Below are 12,004 nucleotides of genomic sequence, written 5' to 3'. Positions count from 1 at the left end.
TTGGTTGGGCTTTAATTGAGTTGAATTTTAAATTGGTTTGCTTTAAACAAATAAGGGTAACACTATATATTTTTTTTAGAGGTAACGAAATACGAAAACCGATCCAATAAAATAATATTTTGCATTATTAATGAAAAATTAATGAGTAACGGAGGCTACCCCTAATAATGAATTAGGTGTGCCGATGATGCAAACATAATTATGAATACATTAATACAATGGATCCATCTCTCTCCCAAACAAAAGATTCCATGGTTTGTCTCTTTTGTTTCATTCCCAACAAAATTTAAATAAATCATCGTTGTCTTTGTACAGATGTATATTATATAAAAAAAATCACTTTTCTTGTATCTTCAATCAAATAATATCTATCTCCAATCCTTGTTTCTCTCTCTCGTCTAAGTATGGCTTCAAGTTTAACAACCCTTCAATTTCCTTCTCCATATCTCCAATCCCACACCACCAAAAAATTTAAACTCAAATCCACTCCAATCCGAAAATTAAATGCTAGTATGCTTTACTTATATTACAATTCCATTATTATTATCTGTTTAGTTTAATTAATTTGTGGGGTTTTTTTTATGTTAAATTCAATTTCTTAAGTTACAATTTGGATTATTATTATTATTTGTGTAATTAATTTGGGGGGTTTTTGGGCAGGGGTTTCACGGATTAAATGCTCGTATTCAAATGGGAGGAAGCCGGAATCCGGTGAGGAGGAGATGACACAAGAGAAGAGGCGGCGGGCGGAGTTGTCGGCCCAAATTGCTTCGGGCAAGTTCACGGTTGAGCAGCCGAGGTACAGAATTTTGGTTGAAGTTAACCTAACATAGTAACATATTTAGTGAATGCTGTTTGGTTTGATTGAAGTTACAACTTTGATGTTTAATTAAAATAGATAACGGACAATTGCTATGCAAGATTTTGTGTTAAGATGTCTAGAAATTGATGTTTAATTAAGATTTTGTGTTATCTATGTTCCAGAAATTGATGAGATTTATCTTACTTAGGATGTCCCAAAATATTCTCCTTGTGCTAGAATGTTTCATCAAAGTGTTTTGACTTAGTCACTTTGGATTGAAAGATGTAAACATTTTAAAAAATATTACATAGAATTGAAACACATAATAAAAGTCGAGTGGACCTTAGAGGAACAAAAAAACTTTTACGAGTTTAAGTGACTTTAGTGGAGCATTTGGAAAACTTAGTTTTGGTGGAGTTTTCTCTGAATAATTTAATGAATAAAGTAATGATTGCTAATCGGTAAAAACTAAATCGATTCTTAATGTTTATTCTTGTTTTTTTTGTTTATTTATTTATTTTTTCATGGGAAAACAGTTTAGGGTCATTGTTGGTGAGTGGTTTGGCAAAATTAGGCGTGCCTTCGGATTTTCTCGAACCGTTATCAAATTTGATAAATTCGGGAGAAAATTATCCAAAGATTCCGGAAGCAGAAGGAGCAATTAGTGCCATTCGAAGCGAGGCGTTTTTTATACCCTTGTATGAGCTTTATCTTACATATGGTGGAATTTTTAGGTTGACTTTTGGTCCCAAGGTTTCACTCTTTTCATTTTCTTGCTTATTCATCATGTAGTAAAAGATGTAGTTGGCAATTTTGGCCCTTTTACTTATGGGTTGATTTCAATTATGTTTTATATCAAAAATGTCAAATTAAAAAAGTGAACTGAAAGTCCAACGGGCCAAATTAAATGAGTTAGTTAAAAGTCAGATGGGTCAAATGAGGTGAAAGGGTTGAAAATCACCAAAGGTTTAATTATGATACAATTTTTTAACTCAGTTTATTAAATGATTCAGATTATTATTTTTAACGCATCAGTTACATTTTTTTATAAAGTCAACAAACATATGCTTTACCTGTGTTATGTCTTATATAAAAACATGTCAAACTAAAAAAGTTAGCTAAAAGTCAAACAGGGGGAATGGGTTAAAAGTCACCCAAGGTATAAGTTATAATCAAAATCTTTGAATTCGGTTTATTAAATGATTCAGATTATTATTTCTAACCCGTCACTTATATTTAAAAAGTTAAAAGAAAATGTGTTTTATCTGGATTATGTTTTGTTACTTTTGTATCAAACATGCTAAAGTAAAACGTTAGTGAAAAGTCAAACTTGTCAAATTAAATTATGATAGAATCTTTTAACTCGGTTAATTAAACGATTCAGATTATCATTTTTAACGCACCAATTATATTTAAAAAGTTAACAAAAATGTGTTTTTACCTGGATTTTGTTTTATATATAACATGTTAAATCAAAATAAGTTAATTAAAAGTTAAATGAGTCAAATGGGGGCAACCGGTTGAAAGTCAGTCAAGTTATAATTTATATGCAATCTTCTAGCTCTGTTTATCAAAGGTTCAGATTATTATTTAAATGCGCCAATTTTGTTTAAAAAGTTAACAAACATGTGTTTTACCTGAATTATGTTTTTTTATGTTTTATATAAAAACATGTCAAAACTAAAAAAAAGTTAGCTAAAAGTCAAACGGGTCAAATTAGAAGATTCAAATTATTATATTTAACACATCAATTATGTTTAGAAAGCTAACAAGAATGTTTTTTACCTGGATTATTTTTATATCAAACATGTTAAATTAAGAAAAAAGAAGCTAAAAGCCAAACGGGTCAAATGGTATGAATTATAATACAATCTTCTAACTCAGTTTATTAAAATATTTAGATTATTATTTTTAACGTACCAATAATGTTTAAAAGAAGTGCAAATGTTGATTTAATTGCATTGTATGGTATTGCAGTCTTTTTTGATAGTTTCTGATCCCAACATTGCAAAACATATATTGAGAGACAATGCAAAGGCATATTCAAAAGTAAGCATTTTTTTCTTGATTTGTTTTTTGTATGCATTTTAGCCGTTATATTCTTGTTGATAAATTGTTTTAATATTAATGTGTGTAAACTTTATATTTGATATTTAGGGTATATTAGCTGAAATTCTAGAATTTGTAATGGGGACCGGACTAATTCCAGCTGACGGGGAGGTGTGGCGAGTTAGACGACGGGTTATAGTCCCTGCGTTACATCTTAAGGTATTCATTTCGTATTTTTTTAATAATAATTGTATATATTGTATATATATATAGAAAAGAGTTTCCTTGGAATGGTAAGAACCAACAGATTTTTGACATGTGACATTACAAATTATGGTGAAAGAACAATTCTAGGAAACTATGTTGGTTTATGGTAATTTTAAATCTCAACCATTGGCTATGATTTATTCTTAGTCTTCCTAGGAAACTACTTATTTTTAGGATAACCCTCCCCTATATCCACAATTTTTGTGTCCTTTTCTTTTCAGTTTTCACAATAAAGTAATATGTTAAATATGATTACAAATAATGGTATAACAATAATGTCTAGTTATTTTTAACTAATTAGTTTGGGGGGTTGCAAACACTTGATTATCCTTTTTAACCAGTTTGATCTCTTTGCTTTTGAGCTTTTTTATTTTAAATTTGACTTTTACCTATTTGACCCGTCTGCATTTATATAAATGGTGATGTGGCATTTTCAACCTGTTAATTTATTATTCCTTCGAAGTAGGTTTTATTTTATCTCACACGTCACACGGCTAAATTTTAAAACCTAACTAAAAAGAGAGATGGTCAAAGTGTCAAACGGTTCAGTGCAAACAGGTCAAAAAGCAGTCATAATGTTTTCAAATGTTTAAAGTTTCTTAAAACACTTTAGTAAAGTAAAGAGGTTATTGTATTAAAAATAGTAATTTTCTTTATAATCTTATGTAATACATAATGATTATAAAATTTACAAAAAGGTGAAAGAGTATTGGTCAACCTTACTGGATTAATATTATTAAGTTCGGTTTTTCGAAAACATAAAATTAAAACATCGGTTTTTGTTTGTATTCGGTTATTTCGGTTCAGTTTTTTTGGTTAAGGATTGGTTATCTCGGTTTCATGTGTAGTATGTAGCAAGAATGATTGGGTTATTTGGAGAAGCGACTGACCGCATGTGCAAAAAACTATATGCTGCTGCGTATAACGGCGAGGATGTGGAAATGGAATCACTTTTTTCACGTTTAACGTTAGATATTATTGGGAAATCAGTATTTAATTATGATTTTGATTCGTTGACAACGGATAACGGGATTGTGGAGGTATGTTAAAGTTTTACTTTAGTAAATACGCCTGATATTTCTAATTTTTATTTTTTGCGTTTTTGCTCATATTTTGTGATGGATCATCTTAGTCAGGCGGTATACACGGTGTTGCGAGAAGCGGAGGATCGAAGCGTCTCGCCTATTCCAACTTGGGAGATTCCGATATGGAAAGATATTTCGCCTAGGCAGAAGAAGGTTAACGAAGCTCTTAAACTAATCAACACAACATTGGATGATCTAATTGCAATTTGCAAGGTAAAGCTAGTAATAAGTTTAAGTGAATTACACGGATGGTCCCTGTGGTTTTTGCCCAAACTTTGGATTTAGTCCCTAAAGTTTGGAAGTTACTAATTGACAAAATCATTTAGACCCATAATAATTTTATAGATTTTCATTTTTTATCTTGAATTATAAAAATTAATTAATTACTAATTAACAAAAACATTTAGACCGACATTCATAAATTTGGCCCAATTTTTTTTTATGATCAAACTTTTTTTTACCCCAAATGGCAAAGCTGAAAAGACCCAAAATCGAACGGCTTTCAAAAACTGAAAAACCGAAATTTTGGTGTTTAATTCGGTTTGTGAGAAAACCGACCCATGGACACCTCTACTTTTTATTTATAGGTGGGATATCTGGTGGGTCGGGGTCGGTGGGTAATTTTTTTTGAATGGTTTGGATGGGGTTGGCCCAGCAATAGTTTCTTTTGTTAACTCTATTTAATTTGAAGCAAAAGTTGCGTGATTTGGAGCAAGAGTTGCAAAAGTTGCGTGGTTTGTGAGGAAAGGGTTTTATTGGAGCAAGAGTTGCGTGATTTGGACCAAACCATGGAGGTCCGGGATTTGTTGGAAGAAGAGACATGGTCTTTAAGCGAAATTAAAAGACGGCTAAGCGAGTTAGATAATCATTATTACCGGGATTTGAAGCAAAAGGCTCGGTGTAATTGGGCGATTCATGGAGACGAAAATTCTCGATTTTTTCACGGTTTTATTAATAAACGTAAAGCTTCAAATTATTTTCCGGGTTTGGAAGTGAATGGGGCGTGGGAAACAAACCCGGTTCTCATTAAAAAGGAAGTTTTGCGCTTCTTTGCTGGTAAGTTTAAAGAATCTATTACACATCGGCCTCGGTTGATTGGATATGGGTTTTCGGTCTTGTCTTCGGTGGAGGCGGGTTTGTTTTAAACAATATAGCGGGTTTTTTTTTTTTGAATTTTAAACAATATAGCGGTTAGAAACCGGTTCCAACGGCTATATAGCCGTTTTTGACCGTTAGAACCGGTTTTTTAACTATAAACATGTTAGTAACATACTATAAATAGCAAGGTGTTGTGTGTACTTAGTTAAACCACTTTCAAAACTATAAAACACACTCTAAATCACAATTAAGCTTAAACCGACAAAAAATGGCAACTAACGACGACGTTGTTATGGTGATTAAAACAACACGATGCCCCGATGTTTGGGTTCATTACGATTTGGGTCATGATCGACTCACAAAAGATGGCTCGGTCAAGTACTGCTCGAAGTTTCTGAAAGTGGGGTCGAACTCCACCTTACGCAAGCATACCAATAAGTATTGTCGTGAGAAAAAAAGTTTGGATGCCAAGAAAGCGGAAGCGGGAGAGTCGTCTGGCTCTACAACTCAAGCACCTACCGTCGCCGGTAACAACGCTTAATCGTTGTAGAACGCCAGATTAAAACGACGGACGTTTTTTAGTTTAAGTTGTTATGTTTAGTATCGTCATGTTTTAATAATGTTTTTAATATTTGTTGTTTATATAATAAAATGTTCGTCGTTATTAAATAAGCATTAAAAAAGTTAATCATGACTAATAAGAAATTAACCTTTACTAGTAATAAACAAAACAAAAGTAGTACTTATTAAACAAATCAAAACTAAATATTACTTGAACTTTGATCGTGTTACAAATGATTTTACTAAAAAAAATAAAAATTACAAGTCTTCTTAGTCTTCACCCTTGTCTTCTTCACCACCCGAATTATCGGAAAAAAGCCCGTCCTCCGCCTCCTCATCATGAATAGGACGCTCTATTGGTAGTTCTTCTTAGAAGTTTGCCTTGTGTTGTACACGATCCACCGCATCCAAATGGTCATTTAGGCAAATGTTAACCTCTAGAGACTTGGGAATTAGTTTTGTTCTTCGCATTGATAATACCCTCCCACTAAGAGAAAAAACCGGTAATTCCGGGTAAATACCCGGCGAAACTGGTTGTTCCCGGCGGAACTGGTTATTCCGGGTAGAAACCAGAACCGGTTCCAAAATGGAACCGGGTACGAACCGATTGAGGGTATAATATGTGGAACCGGGTACGGATTTCGGGTATATAAATACCCAAACAGGGTATTAGGAACACCGGGTAAGAACCAGAACCGGTTCCGGGTCGGATACATCGGTTCGGGTCTAGAACCGGTTTTTTTGTGCACCTCTAGTACTATAAACAGAAAAAAAACATCAACCACATTAACATCTACAAAGAAAAAACTTGATGAACACTTAACCCTTTGTAAAAACAATTAGTTAATTTTTCTTTTTCTAAAACTCTTGCTTACGATCTATATATCAAAACAATATCAAAATGTTTTCTGTAAGAATAAATATATTATTATATTTAGTATTATGGTCGTCATTATCATTTATATAATAATATATCAAAATATTAATTATATCTTATTATTTATTAATCATTATAATTTATATAAGGAATATTGGTTTTAAATAATCTCAACTAAAGGTGTATTTGTTTCGAACGGTCCGCGACTAACAGATGACTAACTCCGTTAGTCTGATACTTACGTGGCGCACTTTGTTGTCAATAACTTGATTACATGGCAACTTACATGGCCAGGTTTCTTCTTTTTATTACTCTCCCTCTCTCCCCTGCAATTCACACAACACCACCACCACCCACTACCACCTGCCGCCATCAAACCCTAGCACCACAACCACATTCTTATCAATCAGATTCAATTATAAGATCAAAAAGCCCTAATTTATATCAAAAGGCCTAATTCAATTCCTTACCAAAAAGCTCTAATTTATATCAAACCCTTACAATGCCGGATTAGATATTCAGACCTCCGCCACCACCATTACCGGATACACAAATCAATTCTGGCTAAGCTTCAAAGTATGAAATTGACAAAGAACATAGTAAATGGTGTAACCGTCTAGCCGATTACACAAATCAATTCTCATGGGTTTTACACCTGACTAGACATTTTAAAAACAATAAAACACAATAAATGGTGTAACCGTTTAGCCGATTACGTTAAACGCTTAAAGTGTCGGTCGCATGACAATTTCCACTATGGCGGGGATTCCTGTCACACTCCCTAGTTTTAAGTGAAAACGAGCAAAAATAAAGCTAGGAAATTCGCAAGGAAATTTCCGACAATAAAAGGCAATCTAATAAAATTTAATATAAATATTTTTAAGATTGAGGCATAGCCTCGAAGTTATAAAAATATTTTGAGAATGAGACATACTCTCGGAGTAATAAAATATTTTGAGAGTGAAGCATAGCTTCGGAGTTGTGTGTGTGTGCATGACAATAAAATAAACAGTTACCTAAGCAGTTAAATAAGATTTAATCTAGCAAGTAATTACGTAAGCTGTAAACAATCAAATAGAACACATCAGGTAACCAAATAAGCACGTATGGGGTTGCTAAGCATGTTACCAAGGCACCACTAACGACCTATCTTAAACCTTCGGCTCTGATACCAATCTGTCACACCCCAACCTACGGCGGAAATGCCGGGGCGTAACTGATTGCTCATAGCTTTTCAAAGGTTACTATCAAGAAATGATATAAGTTTCAATATCTATTTAATAATTTCAAATATAACAATTACAGTTAAGTACATCAAGCATAACGAAATTACAACAACGGTTAATTAAGTTTGTATCCTAAAAAGTATCTCTACGTGATCTTCATCTTTCTAAACAACCAAGTTGATAACCTGCAAATGCGTATAAAATTATTTTTGTCAACAACACATGTTGAGTGAGTAAAACACCAGTTTAAGAACAACAGTAATAGTATATATAATATATAAAGAAAGATGCAAACTGTTCTTGTGATATAAATAGTTAAACCATAGCACATACACAAACAATCAAACATAAAGAAAGGGCTAAACCGTTTCCATGTGAATGGGCATTGGTTACCAAAAATGAGGTGTCGGTGAAACCATTGTCAATGCGTCGGACGCCGGCCACTACGACGGTCGTATGATCATACTAGACTGAGAATATGTAGGACCTCTCCGAATGCGGTTCAAATAAAGCAAGTAAGCAAATACGAAGTTAGGTATAAACTGATATACACACAAGGATTAACAGTTGCGGTTTTGAATACTAGATAATAGATAAATATGATACGATACGCATATGTCCCAAAAAAGATTAAAAATAAGTAAAAAGGGAGTGATTACTCACCCGATTAAATGAGTGAAGTAAAAGTGAGGATGTGAGGATGAGAGCAGTTAAACCCCCTCAGGATTCACCGTCAAGGATTCCTAATTAAATATAATACAATATAAATTAAGTATAAAAGATATAACACGATTTAAATGATTTAAGATTTCGATATGATTTAATTTATGTTTAAGATTAGAACGTTTATTGATTGAACGATAGATCTTTACGGATTATTTGTTATTATGAAACAATATGATTAGTCATTATTAATTATATATAAATTCACCAATAATTACCCGCGATAAAAATATATATATGTAAATAATTTAAATAATTAAGATATAAGATATGCTTATAATAATAATATCTAAATAAATAAATAATTAAATAAAATATTTATAATAACGTGTAGATACTTAAATAAAGGATGTAGTAAGATATAAGTAAATATTTTGTTTAAATCTTTTAAGGAAAATCTATTTATTACTTTTATTAGAATATATAATATACATATATAAAATTAATATATACAAATTTATGAAAACGTTCAACGGCGAGAATACACCAATAATGGTGTCGGGTTTTTAATAAAGTAATGATGATTATTATTACGATTTACTTAATATACTTTTTTTTTGAACGGTGACTTTCATAGTGGTTGAATATTCAGCCACAACTCCCGGAGAGAGCCCCAACCGCCCACTCAGGCCAAGACTATGTTGTCTTAACCGGGCCACGCTTGGCATCCGAGTTTGGCTAGGAGTTCCACGAGAAAATTTCGAGCCCCCTGCCACTTGACAGGAGTTGTCCGCCCACAAGAGCAAGCTCTCTGGGAAAGGACACTCTAATAGAAAACTTGTGTCGCCATCAAGATTCGAACTTGAGAGGCCAACCGGCATCAATCTCTTATCCATCATTTGGCTGGCCACTTGAGCTAGCCCAACATATATACAAATATCTATATCTATATATACACACACACACACACACACACAGACGAAAACTAGTAACGAGATTAATTTACAAGACACCTTAACGTTTTAACGTCGATTTGATAATATACCATTTAATTTATATTTAATACTAGTTATAATAATTTATAAAAAATCATTTAAAAGCTTTAGAACAAAAATTAACAGAGCAAAACGGGGCTGTCCAGATTCGAACCCGCGACCACCCACACAAAATATCCACACCCAAGCAAATATTCTAGGTTGCCAATTGAGCATTAAACAAAACCAATTTAATATAACCAGACGCGAACAGAAACCCCCAATACTTATAAACCCTAGATCGGTAATTCGATAATCTGCTATGATTTGATTTAATTAACTTTAGGGTTAATGATATTGAGTTAAAAACGATCTTGATACATGTATCAATTACCTCTTGTAGTTGCGAATTGATGGTTAACAACCCCGACACAGCGACGGCCAAAACGCGAACCAAAACTGGTATAACATGTTGATTAGAATGCAATTGACGTTAGGGTTAAAGAACGCCGTCTTGATTAGAAGCTGTGAATATGTTTAATTGTGTTTTTTTTACAACTGATATTCGTATACTAATGTTATTATACTCAGGGGCTGTTTATTAGTAATTTCATATTAACGAGATTTAGTTTTCCAAGTTAAACACGTCGGTGGAGTTTGTTACAACCATAAATATGATTTACCAAAATCAATTGAAATTATGAAGTGAAAATTAATCTACAAGTAATCAAAATGGGTCTACGTGTTGTATGGATACGGGTCTGGTTCAGGGTTCGGATCTGGGTAAGCGGGTTTAAGGGTTTATAATAATATTTGCACTATAGTCCCTGGATTAAGGAGATGGAAACATAAGGAGGTAAAAGCTTAGTTTAGGGTTTAACTTGTCATAATTTGAAAGATATAGATATATATTATATAAATAGTTAGGGAATAATATAATAATAATTAATAGTAATAATAAAATATTAATGACTCGATAACCGTGATGCTTTGCTGATTAAAATTGCCCGATAACGAAAACACGTCGGGTATTAATATACTATATGAAAAATCGAGTTGTTACAGCTGTAACACCCTGGCCTCTCGTACCACCAATATTGTCCGCTTTGCCCCTGATGGGTTGCTCATCCGGGAACTCACGGCTTTGTTTTTGGTTGCCCAGGTAGAGACTTCCAAGGTGGTCACCCATCCTAGTACTACTTCCACCTAAGCACGCTTAATCGTGGAGTTTTCATATGCTCCACAGACAACTAAGCCCAAAAGGCGTTGGTGATTGAAGAGGCAGAACATTTACTTATGAACCAAGGATCTCTCTTGTCCACGGCCGATGCGGGATTTGCCTAAGAGCGGGACGATGTTGTGTTTGCCAAGGGTGTTACACTAGATATGCTCGGCTCGCCATCAATCGCAGGTGCCAATGACAGTGGTGGTTTAAGTAGGGTGGTGGAGGATGGTTGAATGTTGGAAGATGGTGGTGGCCGGAATGTTGGAGACGGTGGTTGGTTGTGATGGGAAAGAAAAGGTTGGGGAATTAGGGATATATTATTATTATTATTATTATTATTATTATTATTATTATTATTATTATGCTTGATTGCCACTTATGCATCCATGTGATCAAGTTATTTACAACAAAGCACGCCACATTCTATAAATAAGCTATTTTGAATAAAAAATATAACAAAACAAATTCTCCAAATACTAAAACATAACAATGAAAACATATAATTTCTTTATTAGTCAATAAATGCTAACTATATTTTGACTTTTAGGATGAAAATAATTTGAAGAAGTCATCAGTTACATCAGTTGATGATAAACTAAAGAGGAAACTTGTGAATGTGTTTGATATTGATGATGAATCTAACATGTCAGCAATTAAGTGTAAAACATTAAATGTGGAAGAGAAGACCAATGTGTTTAGTGGTGTTGTTAAAGATGGAGTTGATGGCAAAATGGCATATGATGTGATAGTATCAAAACCCAGTCATAATGAACAATGAGAACGTAAAGAAAATAGAAAGAGAAATGGAGTAATTTTCTTGTTTATTTTCACTAAACTTCAAAGAAAGACAATACATGAATTAAATAACCAAATAAAATAACTACCTACCACTTTCTAGGACCTACTACATTACCTAGTCCCATGAAACATGGGAACATTACCACGACATAATGAAAGTAAAGAAACATGTGCAAATACTAAAAACTGAAATAAGCCCGAGGAAGGACTCAAGTAAAGATAAATGTGATGTTGAGGTGGCTACCACATCATCTGTCCATGTGACCCATGTGTTAAACATATCATTCCACCCCTCTTAAAGCACGTTGTCCACAAGGTAAGAATTCAGGATAAGCACGTCGGAAACGCCACTCTTTTTCCCATGTGGCGTCTTCACGGA

At 33.3% G+C, this 12,004-nt stretch overlaps 1 protein-coding gene across 1 annotated transcript; it reads left to right on the top strand.

Annotated features, from left to right (window-relative positions):
• Positions 1-351: 351 nt before the first annotated feature.
• Positions 352-11,605, top strand: LOC143609160 (protein LUTEIN DEFICIENT 5, chloroplastic-like). Its single transcript, XM_077083992.1, has 8 exons — positions 352-510; positions 661-799; positions 1,339-1,555; positions 2,780-2,851; positions 2,960-3,070; positions 3,967-4,158; positions 4,255-4,416; positions 11,375-11,605. The coding sequence occupies exons 1-8, from the start codon at positions 405-407 to the stop codon at positions 11,603-11,605; spliced, it is 1,230 nt and encodes a 409-aa protein (XP_076940107.1). The 5' UTR covers positions 352-404.
• The last annotated feature ends 399 nt before the right edge of the window (positions 11,606-12,004 follow it).

The sequence above is a fragment of the Bidens hawaiensis genome, unplaced genomic scaffold (genome assembly GCF_021521415.1).
Source record: "Bidens hawaiensis isolate Kalapana, Puna unplaced genomic scaffold, B.hawaiensis_p1.1 tig00419501_1, whole genome shotgun sequence".
NCBI lineage: Eukaryota > Viridiplantae > Streptophyta > Magnoliopsida > Asterales > Asteraceae > Bidens > Bidens hawaiensis.
Note: the sequence above shows the minus strand (reverse complement) of the source record. Positions and strands in the feature narration are given on the sequence as shown.